Source organism: Hippichthys cyanospilos, chromosome 15, assembly GCF_059441005.1.
Source record: "Hippichthys cyanospilos isolate Australia breed blue-spotted pipefish chromosome 15, RoL_Hcya_1.0, whole genome shotgun sequence".
NCBI classification, from domain to species: domain Eukaryota; kingdom Metazoa; phylum Chordata; class Actinopteri; order Syngnathiformes; family Syngnathidae; genus Hippichthys; species Hippichthys cyanospilos.
The window spans coordinates 9,221,260-9,239,447 of NC_142383.1; the positions used below are offsets into that span (position 1 = coordinate 9,221,260).

The 18,188-nt window shown below is 37.0% G+C and overlaps 1 protein-coding gene across 1 annotated transcript in view; it reads left to right on the plus strand.

Moving 5' to 3' along the window:
* The window catches only part of unm_sa34860 (un-named sa34860), a 67,796-nt gene extending 59,666 nt beyond the window's left edge, over nucleotides 1–8,130 (plus strand). Inside the window, exon 19 of the mRNA XM_088434172.1 lies at nucleotides 1,408–8,130. Coding sequence (XP_088290298.1) covers nucleotides 1,408–1,519 — 112 coding nt within the window. The 3' untranslated portion in view covers nucleotides 1,520–8,130. The remainder of the gene's footprint in view (nucleotides 1–1,407) is intronic.
* Nucleotides 8,131–18,188: the final 10,058 nt, after the last annotated feature.

Genomic DNA, 18,188 nt, shown 5'->3' on the forward strand with positions numbered 1-18,188 from the left:
ATGTGAAGTAAACAGGTTTGACTGGCCAGTTTGACTGGGTAGTTTGAACATAATAATTAATGCTAGGCTAACTTTAGCTAAATACTAAAAACAACATTTTCACTCATAATTCTGCAAAGTACTGACTTGCGCAGTAAAAGCACTTCACAGGTTGATAAGACAACGCTCACCAACAGTGTAAATTAAGTAAACATTGTTTATTAAAAATACTGCTAATATTGAAAGCTGATTTTTTTTTTTTTTGCTTCATTAAATTGTTAGCATCAAAAATAAATTGTAATAGAAGTATGCTTCAGGCTCTTGCCGGTCCCACTCTTCTGAAACAATAAGGCCTGACAGTATGAGAATATTGTCTTTTTTTGCATTTAGCCTACATAATACAGTTACTTACAGCTTTTTTTTTTTCAGATTGAAATATCCAATCGTGTTTGAATGCACCATGTGCACTGCATACATACGTATTGGATAGCGCTACTACAGCCGACTTGTGTTGTATGACAGCAAAATTGAGTAACTGTTCCTGAGCACCTTTAATTAGCGATTTAATATCATATTTTTTAATGGTGGCATGTTGATGTCAGTATCTCTGTGATATGATGGGAACAAAACAGCATCACAAGGACTCAAGTTACCCACTCCCTTAACAATTACGAAAGCCAACTTCAAAATAAAATCCTTGTATTTGGTGTGTTTATTTTGAAGTTGGCCTTTGTAACACACATATTGGTGTGTGACAAGCTGTTTTGTCTCTCATGGTAGGTGTTTGGGTTTTTCTTTTTTTTGCTCGCTTATAGACCCAGAAAAAAAGTGGAAGCTCTTTTCTTGACGTGCTGAAAACCTTTAGAACTTTTACAGCTGTAAAGCAAATGGCAGTTTTGTTGTCATATGCATAGTAATACCCAACAAAGAAATTCTTATTTTGTTCACATCCAAAGCAGATCAATTCCACAATCGAGCAAATAATAAAGTAGGCAATCAAACAAAAAACAGTAAGAGAGCAATAAGGGCAGTAATAATAAACCATTATTAAATGAATAGACTTACATCCTGAGCATATTATGGACGAGATAGAATAGAAGAAATTTGACTTTACTTAGACGTCCAAACAACTGTATTAGTTTCCATCAACATGGTTTACTCAAATTTGTTTACGCCACACTGGCAGTTCCATGCTTCCATATTATATTGATGCAACGCAACTAAGAATATTGTAGTATTAAGCAAGTTAAACATGCAGGGTCTAATTTTCATAGCATTGTATAACTATTAACAATTGTCCATAAATACAATTTTGGGACATTTTATATCCGTTTGGTAATTTTGGTAGAGTTCTTTGCACAAATATTGGTCTTTACATGTTTGATTAAAGTGCATTCATGCATAAACTTACTCCTGTGCTGTTTTTAGGGACTTGCGAAGAGTTGGAGTGAACCTAGCAGGGCATCAGAAGAAAATCATCACTAGCATTCAGGAAATGAGAGTCCTTATGAACAACTCCAATACCAGTGTCAACATCTGATGCATACACACGCACAACATATGTGGACCTAGTATGGGAGAACACTGCAGTTGGACCTAGAGCGGCTTAGCACTTTCTAATGATAAGGAACACACTTTTTATGGACCAGTATGAATAATTTCTTTGTGGTGTGACAGACCAAATTGAAGGGAACTCTGGTTTTACAACAAAGGGAACACAGTGAACTAATTCAACTGAAGACTTTTTATCCATTTTAGCGAGTCTCTGGGATTCCGGACATCCCAGTACTGCTTGGACTCTCGTAGTCAATCATGAACGTCGACATTGAGAGCTACCAGCACTTTTTGACTAATTCACAAGTATGTCTGTTAACTCTATCAGCCTGTCTCAGGTTATCTGAGTCCAGCAGACTTGTATACTTTGCTTCTTGTCTTATGGAATCTCTGCATTGATCTCCATTCTCTTGTGGGGTACCAGCGCACCAACAACTGTCACGTAGATGGACTCCGATTTTTGGTTGGCGGTCATAGACGGGCCGGCAAATTCATTTCAAATCCACAGTCACATATAGCCACATTCCCATCATTATCTTCAAATGAATAGCAAGCATGTATGCTGACTGAAACCTGTAATGCAAGGTTATGACTCCACATTTCTGGGTCCGAATTTTTTCCAGAAGTATATGGACTTGTTTCTTTACTGGATGAATGTAAAGTTCCTCAAATGTTCTACTGAATGGCTGCATTATATTCTGATCAGCAAATGGAGATTTAATATGGGAAACCGGCTCCTACACTATTCCGAAGTTTGCTCGCAGATTGCATGAACACGTCAGCTTGCTTTATGTTGTCTTTCTTGGGACAAAGAAATGGAACCTGATTGATCAAAACTCACTCAACCGTACATGGTCACATCTGCTGGATTCTTCACAAGGACCAAGATGACTCTTCCAGTTCTACGAGGAGGCTCAGTTGATATTCGAATTGAAGGACCGCATTGGCGAAAGTGGAAGTGACAAAAACTCCTAAAACATTCATCTTGAACCTCCATGAAGATGCAAGTGGAAGGAATCGCTAATCAATCCTTTGTTCAGATTCAAATGGTATCCACCAAGATTCCAATACAGCCTTCACATCCACCTTCAGGTACTGTCAAAAAGAGGCAGAATCATTCTCCACTTCATGTCTGCCACACCACAGTACACCTCAATTCAAACTGAACCACTGGCAAACGAAGGCAATATTGATTAAATCGATAATCACTTATTATTTATTGGTATTTATAGACAATGCAAAAAATGTTAGTGTTTGCGTTTGATCTGTGAAGCTCTGCCTACATGTATTTTGTGTATATAATGTATTATATATATTTAAAGCAGGGAACATATTTCTTCAGTCTACCATTATGTTGTCAAGTTGGTATTGATCAAGCATCTCAGAGTAAAACAGTAATAAAGAAAGATAACTCTTCTTCTTTAAGGCCGAGATACACCAATCTGACGTTGGCCAAATTTGACCGATGCCTAGCTTCTGTGGCGTTTGCTCAACCGCCGACACGTCACACTGGAAAAATGATGGAAATACCCCGCAACAACACTGACTGATAAGGTTTCTTTGCTTGTATTAGAAGTAATACCCGTCTGTGGTGGTAGTCACTTTTTGTAATTGTTTGAAAAATCCAGGGTGCCCCACAATTGACTGGCAACCAGTTAAGGGTGTCCCCTGCCTACTGCCCAAAGTCAGCTGGGATAGGCACCAGCAAGCCTGTGAACTTTGTGAGGATAAGCGGCTATAGAAAATGGATGGATGGAAAATCCAGTGGTGAGCGGTGACTTTTGGAGCTGCGCCTTCAGTGGGTATTTAGCGAGATAATCCACCTCTCTCAACAACTTCATGTCACAGAATGATGTACAAAAAAATGTAAATAACCTACTAAATTCACACTTCTGCTGATGTCACTGTTAGTGACAACTTTCCACACTCACGGATGACTGTCAGTAGAATCCTCCCTTCCTAAACACTCTCCTTTCTTTCTCACATGCATTTTGACTTTTGATGTGCAGTTTTTACAGATGAGCGATCATACTGCAGATGCATGGCGATTTCTATCCACATGTTAGGGGCCAACATCAGGCATTAAAGAAGGGACAGACACAATTGATCTGTATTAAAATCATTCATTAAATCATACTCATCAGAGATGCTAACACAGAACATGTCTGTCTGTACGCAAAATTCCCTTCATACGTATAGTAATTATTCTCAAAGTGCCCAAAACAAAATTTCCAGATTGAAGTATGCCACCCAGGAACAGTGTTGGGTGACCTAACCTCACAAAATGCGGATTATCTTGAAAAGGGAAGACAGACATTGTACGTCAAAATGCTGAGGGTGACGAAATTCAAAATGTAAAATTTTTGAGGCTTTCCCTCGCTCACTGTTTATCCACATTTGCCAATTCCTGTTAACGTTTCGACGGTGCTTTTTGAGCTAATCAGATGGCACGTACTGAAGCCCAGTCTCGTCCTGACTTCCATTGTCGGATTGGTGTATCTAGGCCTTTAAATCAGCATTCTTGAACGTTAGACCTGCGCCATTGTAAATTAAGGACAGCTAGCACACCTGACCTTTGTAAAGTTTCATATTGTGCAGGCTGGATTTTATTTCACAGTTTTGATTACAACTCAAGTAATATTTCCAGCACCATGCATACAGAAGTAGTAAATATTTTTACAATATTATTTAATGTTTTCAAGTTGAAAGAAATGTGCAGATAATTTGCCATATGAACCTCTTGTTTATGGTTTAAAGTGATGATGATGTCAGTGCTTATGTAATCATCTTTGCCGACGAACGTTTCTTTTTCTAGCTTATGAAAGAGTATTAAGGTGACAATGGAAAAAAAATCATAAATCTTTAGTCGTCGTATTACTAGAAGAAATTAAATACTGTGAGACAATAGTCCTCATCTTCATACAGTCTATTTGTTTTCATAATACATTAAATGTATTCCTGTAAAATGAAGCATCTTTTCTCACATAGTAAATTTCAAAAATATTTTGGGGAATTTTATTAAATCTTTATTTAAATTTCAAAACTGCATGTCTTACTTTTTTTCTTTTCACTGTGGCCCTAACACTCTTTCATCGCTTGTGCGATAGTATACATGTGGTGGGACTGAAATGAGATTGTAAAAGTAGTTTTATAGGAGATGGTTTAGTGGGACACTCAAATGGACTGTTTGAATAGCACACAGGAAGAATGTAAGATTTTTTTAAAGGTCATTAATTTTTTTTAAAGGACATTTTGACTTTTAAATAAGACCCAGAGTCAGATCGAAGGCCTCTTCTGTGGTTTGGAGGAGGTATGGTGTTGAAACAGTTTAAACATTTTATCTTCTTGTTTTATATTTAGGCAAGACAGTGGGATTGTCCAACCATGCATTTGTATTAGTGTACAGGATACAGCACCTCTCAAAAGTTTGGAAACATCCTCTGATTTAGTTTTTTTCATTTTGTTTTATCCTGAATTTTAGATTAATACTGAATGAAACAGAACAGTGAAGAATTATTAATTACATTTTTTGGTGAGTGACAAAAATGTTAATGAAAACAATTATTTATAATTTAGATTCTTCAATGTAATATTTATTTGGCCTGATTCGTTAAGCATAACTTTGTATTTTCTCTCTTAGCTACAGTATATGATGTGTTTGGTTCTTTATGATGGAATGGCTTTTGCAAGTGAATATTTTGAATTTCTTGACCTCATGATATGTTTTGGACTTTTGAAGTTGAAGTTGTTTCCAAACTTTTGACTGGTGCTGAAAATGTGGACTTATTTCAAGAGGTGAAAATTTCGCTGTCTCGGGGGAAATTATCAATAGACTAACAAATTGTTTTTAGCCATTTTTTTAATGAGATGGGAGACTCTCGCAAGTGTCATATTTAGCAGAATAACGCTTCCCAGAGGAGTAGCCATGGCGTGCATGTAGCTCAACTAACCGAAACTGACTGGCTGCACCTCTGCAGGACGCAGCTGAAAATAGTGCACTCAATTTTGGCTCACTCCCTTCAAAATGCAATTAATCAATGATCCATTCTATATAACTGAGTGAATCGTGAGCATCTTTTATGGTTGACAACATAGGTGGTGAAAGCAATTATTCCAGCTATATTTGATATACTGCCTCTTAAATTAATTTCATTAATCATTGTATACTTTTAAAACAATTTAACCTAAAAACTTACGCCTATGGGCACCAACAGTTGGAAAATATTACACCCTTCTAAGTGCCTCGTATCTTTTTAGCACCGTCATTTCCTCCCTTGCCAAAATGCTCCACCCCAATTTTGCAGCACATTTTATTTAGTTTTGCCAACGTTACCCGCAGGCAATATGAGGAATGTCAGACAACGTGTATGTTGGAACTAATTTGATTTGCACTTTATGAAGAATCTGTTGCCCTTCTTAATTCGCCCCCTGGAACGCTACTTAAGTATCAGGTTCCATGGTGTTGGATTTGTGCATTTTGTTTTTACTTCCCATTGTTTAAATTCATACACTTGAGCACGAGTAGTTGATTGTTTTCTTGTGCATGGCACAATTGCCTACTTTTTCAGTGTAATCATGGCTTAAAGAAAAGTGTGATGGTGAATTGATCTTGGTTCACTTATATGTGAAGGCAGATGTCATCAAAATTGGCATTTCGGCAATTCCACTTCAAAGTGGCCTTGTGTTAACTGCTATTCTTAATATTTTAAAATCTGGAATAAACACACAATGTCATTGCTAGCTGTCCCATAAAATATTTTTAACTTGGTTGCCAATACTTAAAAATGTCTTATTTCTCTGCAAGTGTCAAATTCAAATCAGTTACTCTCCATAGGTTTTTGATTTTTTTTTAACTTTCAAAATATGTAACAGGCTCTAATATTGCTCTTTCTAAAGCAATTGAAATGTTATCTTGAAGTGTTAAACCCAGTCAGTTCCAGCTGTTCATATTTTTTTTAACATGGAATCTATGAGACTTCATAATGACAGAACATAAAACTACAGAATATAAAAATAAAAATACATTTTGAAGGTATTGAAGAAAATATGTTTAATGGAGGTGAGTCTACCTTCACATTTGCATAAATATGTAAGCATTATAACCTGATCATAACTATCAACAATTTCCAAAAAGATGTAAACAAATGTCTGTTAAAACTTGAAGCCTATTGAACAATTAACATGAACATGCATAAGGTCACACTTAAATGTGATAGGCGAAAAATAGCATGCTACTTGGATTAATTTGACCCCATCATCTTGGCTTTTTTTTTTTTTCCTTTGGCTTTGTCAAAAGAAACCTAAAATTGGGATTTTGTAAAACAAAACAAATAAATGTTGGATCAAAATGACCCAAGCAGCATACTCGTCCAGTTTTTGACCAAAATTTGAGTATATTTGACCCACAAGTTATTGGAGCATCTTCATAACACACTGCAGGTACTTAACAATTTACAAAGTTGTTTCCTTTAAATGAAAAAGGAAAAACGTTTGTACTTTGTACATAAATCTGACAGTTGGATCTATTTGACACAATCTCTTTGTACAAAACAAAATAGACGAGCGATATTGACCCAAGTAGCTTGTCCGTCCATTTTTGACCAAATATTTTTCAACAAGCAGTTGTGGCTTGTAGCTTAGAGATCTCATCAAAAATAACAGAACTCTTTCTTTTTTTTTTTTAATTGATGTTTACTTACCATCACTTTAGCCGTATTGTACTCAGCATCCAGGACAGAAATAGGAAAACTCCATTATTATGATTGTCATCATATTTCTCCTCTTTTTCCCAGTGATGGTACCCTGTTTACGGTGCCTTGAGAAAAACACTCAAAAGAAGAAAAAGCCAATCGCACTCTTGGAGTTCTGCCTTTAAATGCTCACTGAGCTGAATTCTTAGGAGATTTGAAACCACATCGTTCAACCTCCACATTTTTTATCTGACATTTGCAGCATAATGTGATTCTGAATAAAATGACCTGGAGGGCATTTGACTTTTCCACTGTGTCCCTATTGGGGTTACTTAAAATTGTTTCCATAGCATATTCACTACTAGAATGGGGTGATTAAACTTTACCACAAGCGTTGATAGGAAAGACAAAAAATAAAATTGAGCTTTTGGGAGAAAAAAGTTTGTTTGCTTCATCAAGGCTTCATCAATTCACCAATCTAACTGAATCACCTTAATAAAAACTGAATTCAATGTTATTGATTTTTTTTTGCATCCTCAGTTAAACTGGGGCTATGAATCAAAAGCGCTCCCACTTGTTCTGGGCTTTTCCTACTTGCAAAGATGGAGTATTAGCATGGAACATGGTTTACGGGTCTCACTGAAATCTTTGTGTTGATGAATCTTCCCCTACTTACACATGTGGTGATCAGGTTTCCCCATGCTGAAAATACTTGTATTGATAAGGCGCACACATTTTATAACAACCGAATGACAGTTTTGTGTTCATTAAAAGCACAGTGAAACATGCTTAGTAACTGTTGTACTATTAGTTTGTCTTTGAGACTGTCATGTATTATGTTTGTGTTTCTGTTTTTGTAGTGTGTTCTCAAATGCTCTATTTTTACAATAAAATTATACAAATGTAAGTGTATTTGTATCTTGATAGGGCAGCACACCGGTCTTAGTATTTCTTCTCTATCTATCTTATATCAGTATGACCGATGGAAATTAGAGCTGCAACCATCAATCAAACGCAATATGACTCTTCACACTCCCAAGCTGTTTACCTCACTACAGCACAGCCGTAATAAGAATTACCACAGGTATTTCTTGATAAATAAACTTAGTAACACTGATTGATTAATTGTCCATTTCCGATTGCATCTCAGTTTTACAAAGAGTAATACAATGAATAGTAAGATACTTTCAAGAGCTGTGTAACAACCGCACTTTGTCTTGCGGGGGAGGAAAATATATGCATAAAATGGCTGGCTCACAGTCTGCATAAGAAATGTGATGACCAAGAAGAGCATCCACCGAAGCCCTCTGGGCTTGTTGAGGCAATCAGTGAGAGAAAGAAGCCGATGAAATATCACGCACAATGATAATGTCGTTACTTGATGAAGGATTTATAGATGTGTGCACGGCAGCCAATAGGGTCATTGTTTTCATAGGTTGACTTTGTGTGTGTCAAAGGTTGAGGCAATTCAGTGAAAATTACACTATGAGAATTATTTTTGATTTCTGTTTTTTAAACAATAGCACAGCATCGGAATGTCCAAATTTGAGCCCTTACGTGTCTTATGTATCCCAAAATGTGTTTGTTACATGAACAATCGTGATGTTATTTTTATTCAACAACAAGTGGCAAAATGGTGTCCTCTTTAGATTGATAAGAATAGCTGAAATTTGATGCCTTCAGATTTCACAAATATTAACCTGAACGCAGTGATTAAGGATTAGTACGTAACAAGTACAAATATTATGTTATCGTAATTGTATTTCACCTTTGTCAAAATAGTCATGTAGTTGTCATTTTTACATCTTTATTGCCTTTGTCATTTGGGGTCCACTATTTACTGTTGTGGCTGGTTTCTTTCCTTGATGTATCAGTTTCCATGGAGTTTATGTAGTTCCTTAGTTTGCTTTATTATACTAAATAGGGTTGATATCTGACAGTATGGAAGCTCTAGGTTCTCATTGACACATTGTCAGAGTGTCAAGTCACACACTCTGGCAGTTTTCCTAGTTTCTTTCCAAGTCAGGTTTCCAAGTTAGTTTTCAGTCTAGTTTTTGAGTCAAGTTTCCTGTCTATTTCTGCGTCCAAGTTCTGCTCCTCATGTGGCATTTTACCCCTAAAACAAAACAAAACAAAAACTACATCATACTCTTTGTCAAATTGCCTTGCTAACATTTTTCAATCTCTATGCAGAACAACATAAAACACCTTCATTGGTGTACATACAAACAGGTAACTTCTTTTCATATTTGAACAAATCAGAGTGTAATATCTTCGTTGAACCTGTTGTGATGGACTTTAAAGGTTCTTCTGTGTATTGAGTGCAGCTCCCGATCTGTTCCATTACTTAAAGTGCCTTAAGACCACTTTTGTGTGAATTGGCGCTATATAAATAAAAATGACTCTACTTGACAATGCATTAGCGGGTAAGAGTAATACTATAATAAAACGCAAGTGGTTTTTATGTTGTCGTTCCAAAGGCTATGATGCAAGCCCAAGCAACAAGAGTGACATTCACTGTTGTCAGCAGCTCCCGTCTGCCTCACAGTATATGAGAACGCCTTGCAAACAGGACCATTTTTATGTGCACAGGATTCTGATCAATATAGCTAATTTTTGGCATGAATAACATTTCAGTTCAGGCCTTCCCTGTTGTTCCCCAAAATACTGCAGAGGATGATTTACATTTAACGAAACAGGTAGGCCTGAAGGTAGAAGCCATCATTGTAACCTTTATTTCCCCGATGCCACTTTTACCAAATTTTACCTCAAATCATGTGTGAAGGTCGGACTGTTTTTACGGTGCTTGTTTACATAGAGTAGAAATCAAGATGGTGTGTGTGTGTATGGTATGATGTCAAATCCAACCTGGGTGAGCTGATCTCTGGGGGAATCTCTTGCTTTCATAGCTCAAGGTGATTATAACAACCACACGCACAAAAAGTGTATGAAGGTGAAATTGGCCATCACACCATCAGTGCCGCTATGACTAAAACCTCTGTATCAGCGTCTTAAAGAAAAGAGCTACTGAGTGTGTGTGCTGGGATTGCACTAGGGCTGTATTCCCACTGGTGCTGAGTGGGATTGTTCTTGGATGAACCAGATCCTGGCTTTGGGCTAGCATGCCGTCTCGACATGCCTGATGCCTGCCAGCGTGCCTCCATGTATTGTGATCATTCTCATCTTCTGGACAGCTTCTTACCTCTTCATCTCGATGTTCAAAGTATTTCCTTGTGGTCTATTGTTGACCATCTTATTTCCGACCAGCAACACTCCTTAACTGTCCAGCTGTCTACATGACGGCCGCTGTCAATCTGAAATCAGGTGTCCCAGGGTACAATAAAGTAATTTTCTCTCAAAGACATGTCACTGCTCGAGGCATCCCTTGGGTCATTTGAAAATCATTGCAGAGAGTTCTCTTTAATCATGATGAATGACCTTCAGTAGAACCTTAGCTGTCACTTCAGATGCACTTGTGAGGCCATGGAGGATTTTATGATAGCATTTATATGTTATGCCATATGCACTGTCATGTACAAGCATCAACAACAAACTTGCATCTCAGCCTGGTTCTTGCATTGTGCCTTTTCTTGTTACAGCTGGCTTGTAAAGGAAGGATATATTTTCCTGGATGAAATGATGCATTGATACAGATTTAATCATGTGAAGAAACTCCTTTTTCAAACATTCTTGAGTCATTTGTATTTTTTTTTTAAATCAATTACAGAAAGATATGTAGGAAAAAATTTGAGAGGAGTTGGTTAATAGTTTAGGTGCCTGGGCTTTGTCTATCCAGAAAGTTACTCTCAAACCTGAAAGGATTTGAAATTATTTTATTCTTTTCTTTTTCGTCAAAACATTGTTTTTCAATCAGTATTCTGCCTGCGTCTGTCTAGTGTGGCACATGATAAAAAGCAGTGGTGTCCAAACTCAGTCTTCAAGGGCCAGTATCCTGCAAGTTTTTTAGGGTTCTTTCCCCGACACACCTGATTCAAATGATCAGCTCAACAGCAAGCTCAGCAGAAGCCTGATAACGATCCTGATTATTTGAGTTTGGACACCCCAGACAAAAAAGCTTCTCCAGCTGATCCTGGCTGATAGGTGGGATTTGGTAAGAGAAAATATTGCATAAAAATGTATGTGTTTTGAAGTCCATGTAAAATGTTGTGGTTTGATATGTGATTTATACAAAATGTGATAAATTAACTGACTAGAGCATTTTAATTGGACACAGAAGTGTCTGGGTCCTCGCACCTAGGGTGGGCATTCTAGCCATGAATCCATTTAAGCATTAAAATGTTGTGTACAAGACCAATCATATCACAATTATTTTGCCAACATGTCACTAAAATTGTCTGAGAAGTATTACGACAAATACCTGCACTGTGATATTATGTTTATATAAACTACAGTACTGAACTTTTAAACCATTGAACTGCCAACTAACGGCACTTGTCCTCAATCGTCCTCAACCTTAACATTTTGATCGATATTATTCAACACTTAGTCATGTTTCAACGCATGTTGTGACTTAATTGGACAATATACTCTCCTTATAGAGGGGACACATTGAGGATCAACCGTACTGAAATGGTTACAAAGATGAGTGAGACAACTTTTATTAATCTGTGTTTTTTGACGACTAGCAGGAAAACATGGTAATGCAATATTAAAATCTTTGAGTACGTAAATTTTCACAAAACAGGGTGTGCCAACTCTGACTGGAAATTTGCATGCACTGTTTATTCAGGCCTCTGAGATGTCAAAACAGGAAGTTTGTGAGTTTTCATAAAACGCTATTGTCATGGCAACGAGTTCCTCACCAAGATGTTGTTTGAGTTCATGTAGTTGAGCAGTGCATTGTTTCCATTTGAAAGTCGAAAAGTATGAGGGTAAACACCGATTCCATTAAAGAAAATAAAAAGACTTACGCCTGTATTTTATCCTCATTAGAAATGGCATTCTTGTTTTACATGTGGTCCTATGTGGCCTGAATGAAAAATTATGGGCCCTTCACTTATTTAAGTTGTCCATAATAGTCTCTGCGGTGGCGCCCTTTTTTTATCTAAACATTTACATATAGTTTAAATGCACAGACAAGCTTCAACTACACTTTTTTTTTTTGCTCTGCTTCCATGATTTCCCAAACGCAATTTGTGTAGCTGTTAGCTCAAGGTGGACATGAGCAGATAAAAATGATCTGAGTGTTGCGGCAATCCTTTGACATGAAACTCTGGTCTGACCCCCACCAAATAAGCCGCTGGTAAATAGCCTTATCCATTCTGCTAGTGATCCGACAAGCCTGCCATGAGAGGGCCGTGTGATGTCAAGTGGCTGGCTGGCAAGGACACACACGCACAAACACACACACACAGAAACGTCACTAGCAGGTCTTTGTGTAGCGTTGGAGATAAGTCAACGCACACACAGACACGCACCACCCCCACCACTACCCATGGTGCCTGTCGCCTTCATACAAAGGTAGCCAGAGGGAGGTATTTGTCACTTGCCCAGATGTTTTTCCAAGGTCCTTTATCCCAAGTAGTCAATCATACATGCGCTGAATTGTCCATAATTTGGTGTCCATTCGGACCAGTGGGCTCTATCGGTGTGTGACCGTTTTTGAGATACGAGCAATTACACACATATGTGTGTTGTGAAGGTCGGTCAAGGTGAGATGGGGGGGGGGGGGGGGCAGTTATCAGGAGACACAGGGAGGATATAAATATATTTTAATAACCACAATATGATGCTCACGTGCACACGTGGAGCTTCATTGCTCTCGGGTAATGCGGTCTGATGCACGCCAGCACACGCATGCACCGTTTTTCACCGGCTGGACGTTCTTTGTTCTTCTCCATGCAGCATCCTAATTAGGTGCATTGTGGAATCAAATCCATTGTCACATCAGGTGATGAAATCTAGGGTAATAATTACATAAAATTGTATGTGCTGCCATGCATGGTGTATGTGCTAGACACAATTGGTACTAAATAGATTTGTGTTGGTAGCATTCAGCAGATGGCACAATTAATTTACTCATACATTATTTTTGTCTTCATAATCAAAGATTAAATCGGAAAAAGTGAGTAAATACAACAAATAAAAGAAATAATCATTACTTTTAACCACTGTATGCTTCTATAAAACACAGGTGTCATGTAAGAAGCAGACAGGACCTGGAAGTCAAGTAAATCCCACCACAACAGGAGACATCATTGGGAAGGCCAGGATGTCCTCTACTGAGCACACTGGGATTTATCAAGCTAGCTGGGATTAATCAAAAGATATACTGTAGACCAAAAACATATGTCCACTACATAGGACTCAAATCAATAGACTGAGTCTCAGTAGGGGAAACAAACAAAAAAATAACTATACCCGGACCTTGAAAACTAGACAAGGAATATTAGACTTGGAAATCGGGCTACAACGAATAATCGTTTCAATAAATGATTACTCTGTTGAATGTATCTGTGTCCGTTAATCTAAGAATCAGACATTTTAATATCTATCTATTTTTTAAAACTATTTTATGTGTAATTGCGATGCACAAACATTTTGTGTTATAATTGAGCTGCAGATTTAGTGCATAAAGTCATAAAATTGGCAAAAAATGTGCATCATTGTTTTCCAAAATAAAGGCAGATGGTGGATTTTTTTGAGTCAACATCATAATCAGTCTGATTTCAACAATCAAGAGATTTATTGTCAATGAAACCAAGATGAAAGAAATGTGAGAAATTTTCTTGTCAAAAGACTGACATTCTGAGCCTCTGGACAATTTTTGGACTCTAACCGATAAATTGATTACCAAAAATAATTATTGACTAATTTGTTTTCTTGGTTTGGTTGACTGCTTTTCAATTAGTAATTGCATCGCAACTTGAAAAACTAGAACTGGAAGGAAACTAGAATAACAGTTTGACATGACAGCTTGACAGTGTGATGTTCTGACCACGCATCACTGAGTAACTCTGCATTCTTTCAACGTGATGATCAGCACTATTTTATTTTAATGCTGCAATTACTGATAGTAGATTGCAGTTATACTGACACACTTATATTTTCAACAGAGATTGATTGATTGATTGATTATTTTAGTTATAATTTACTCACTCACAATAACTCTAGCCCCCAGTCATCTGTAGAATAGTTTTTAAATCTTTGCTATGAGTCTATTAAGTCATCAAATGGTTTGGGTACTTGGGTACGGATTCTGATTGAAAATAAACCCAGGCACTCAGACCCAAGAACTTGAGTCATTTAGTAGAGACCAGAGTTCAGAGCAAACATGGTGAGGCAGCAATTACTTAGCTGTTATGCTTCATACAAATGGAACGGACTGCCAAAATATTTTTTGTAATTATTTTTTACAATTTTTAAAGACCTATCCTTAATATTACCACAAAGTCATAAATTAGCCAAGAGACATGACATTACTTCTGCTCCCGCAACAAGCAAAAGCTATGCTTAATAAAGACTTGCTCCTGTGTACTAATCTGTCTTGTTTCGGTAGTCCCTAAAATGAGCCATAACCTTTGCTGCGTGTTCTGGGAGAATTACAAGACATGTGGGTGAAGGTATGTGGATTTGTAGTGTTGGAGATAAAAACTTCATAATAAAAATAAATCATAAACATGCTCATAAAGATTTTATAAAGGGCATAAAACTGTTGTGCTGGTGCTGTGACATATTCAGTGTTTTAACGCCTTGCTTAATTTTGGTCTGTGCTCTTCCTCTGACAATTGTGAGGAACGGCATCATTGTTTAATCTGTTTTGATTTCAACTGTGTCTTTACAAGTTGAATCGTTTCACTTCTTGCAGCCATTGGAGTTCACATAGATGATTGCATTTGAGGTTGAATCAATTCCCACTCAATGCACTCTTCACAATCACCCTGGAATTGACTTGTGAGCAGCCTAGGGTGTTGTCCACCTATTGCCTGAAGTCAAGTGGAATAGGGTCCAGCGTGAACCTGAACAAGAGCCAGATAAGTGGTAAATAAAATGGATGGATGAATTGATGGATTTTTACTACCTCCACTTATCTGGTTCCATCCATTGTATACAAGCAACACCTCGGAACGTAGAGACAACAGAGGTCTACTCTGAGTCAATTTACAAATCCGTTTTACCATAAAACGGTTCCCTCTTATTTTAAAAAATAGCTAAGATGTTGAAATTTGAACTTGGCACTTAAGCCATCAGGACTGTATCCTATGCAAATTTCTGAGATTAGATCCTCACCCCACTGAAGTGGGCACTCTCCACGCTTTGGCTACTATGTAGATTTCTGTCAATTAAGACGAAAATCATATTGCACCCTTGGGTGTGAATGAATAATCACATTCTTCTCTCCAATGTTCTGGGGGGATCATTTTGCGTGTCTTTTGTCCAAATTTTTGACAGCAACATGAACATGTCAACAGTGATAGACACGTTTTCTTAACACTCTCTTTTTCTTTAGAAAGGTGTATCTGTGGAATGAGGAGATCCTTTACAGATTCTTCACGTTACGCCCATCTGTCCATTGGTGGATTTTGTCATAAATGAAAGCCTGCTAACTACTGAATCAGTAAGTTTGTTTTGTTTTTGTTTTTTTAGCTTATTAATTAGGTGGTGCACCAAGACAAGTAACATTTACATAGTTGTTTTTTTTTTTTTTTTTTAATACTGCTGTGGTATGCCTTTGTCACTTTGCAATAATTGAACAATAATTTATATTTGTTACTTTTTTTTTTTTTAATAATCCCAAACTTGTGATACCCTCTTTTGGAGGGGAAGTTTTTCTCCCTTGAAGTCATCGAAATTTTGCGTGTGCCTGCAGGAAAGTTCCATGTAAAAAACAGTGACACAAACACAATCCCACAGGAGCTTTGAATCAGATATTTTTAGTTGATTTACCTGACTAGGTCATTTTATTCCCCTGCACTAATTAACATTAACTTCTTTGATACCTTCCCTTTAAACTCATTCACTGCCAGACAATCTAAAATAGACCTTCTGATATAGCTGTCTATAATATTTAACGAGCTCACTTACAGTTTTTAATGCCAGCCCAGTTCAAACGGATCTTTGACGTCTATAGCCATCAACGGCAGTGAATGCGTTAATAAGGACATATGCAATAGAGAATGAACCAATGTATGCAGTAAATGACCATTGCAGGTCACAATTTCTAATTACTCATACAGTTAAATAAAATTTGAAATTCAAGTATGAATGTGATTTAACCGTGAATTTCCACTCAAGGTACAAGTTGTCTTACATTAAAAAGATATGTGATTTTCCAAATAAATGTTGATGTGTATAAATTGTATTGTGAGGATGTCTTTTTGAGTGTGAAACATCCCATTTGTCTTAATATAGAAAGCTTGCTATAAAGACACCCTAATGAGTGCCATGAATCACCTGGATTTGAAAGAGAACATCCATTTTAAAACGGGACACCTTTCAGTGGCTTACCATTTCTTTAAAACATACGTTGTCACTCAATTAATATATTTAACACAGTATTTAATACAATTCAACATATATACTGTGTATAAATATATATATATATATATATATATATATATATATATATATATATATATATATATATATATATATATATATATATATATATATATATAAGATAGACCTGCCAGTCTAACCTGTTCCACCCCGGCTGATGGAATGCTGTGTATAATCAGTCATTATTAAGTCATGTTTCAAAAATGACTATTGATTTTGTCCCACAGCGAGATCAAGCTGCTCAGGGACACAACAAAATATGTGCATGTGTTGCTCTAGGGACTCTCCCTGCAGACAATCAGTTATCATCCACACGTTTGGATGAATCGCTAGTCTGTGCTCTGATCATTTTGTGCTTTCCCTGCGTGAACTCCCCAAGTTGTCTTTGTCTCATATTTGTACAGCTTCACAGTAGAAACATCATTGTCTTTCTGTGACGAATTGAAAGGATTTATCTTAATGGATGAGGTATTAATGATGTATGAGTAGTATATGGAAGAGCAGACATTTCTCATACCTGTTTTTGCCTGTTTTTTTACGAGTGTCTTAAAAAGGGGAAAAAGTTCTTGATTGCTTGACCTCATTTGTTCCAGAAATTTAAAAATGTGGAGTTGCATTTTGAAGATTGTAAACTCCAACGTCATTATTAAATTAAAGCATATATACATTGCATTACTCTATAAATCCTTAATTGGGTATACATGTATATGCATGACAGTAATTTGATGGAACAAAACACTTCCTGAAAGAGGGCATGCAAACTCACATACACATGCAGGCATACCTAGCACTGTATGTCTCTGATATTTTCTATTATCTAGGTCTCCCTCCTGGCTGCACATCAAACATGGATGAGCTCCTACCATAAAAGGCTCCATTTTCCTTTGATTTATACAAGGAATAAAAATCGGAAAGGTGAAAAGTCCAAATCATGCATATTTTATCAGCTTGCTGACACCAAAGGCAACACAGAACAAATTTTAACAAGGCAAAAATCTTAAAAAAGAGATCATGATTGGACCGAATACAATGCAGAAATCCCACTGTCCATGCTAAAAGGAAAAAAAAAAAATTCTATGGTGTTTGCTTTTTAACTATTTTGAAATCAAGTTTGGTCTTCCTGTTGTTATTCAGGCTGGTCTTCAGAGAAAAGATGTAAACAATTTTACAAGCAATCCATTTTTTTTTCTTACACACCGCAGATTGAGAGAACAGATACCACAAGATCAATAAAGTCAGTCCCCAGAGGCCAGTTCATCTTATTGCTTGTTAAAAGACAGCAGTGATTACAGATCAGCGTTTTGGCAATGAGTAGCTTTGTCTGCACTTTGTGTCTCCGTTGGGATGGCAGCAGTCGAGGGGCTACCTGTGAGTCTGCAAAGGTTAGTGTTGTGTTTTTATATGTTATGTTTCCTATTAATCTATGATGGAATATATATTCACTAG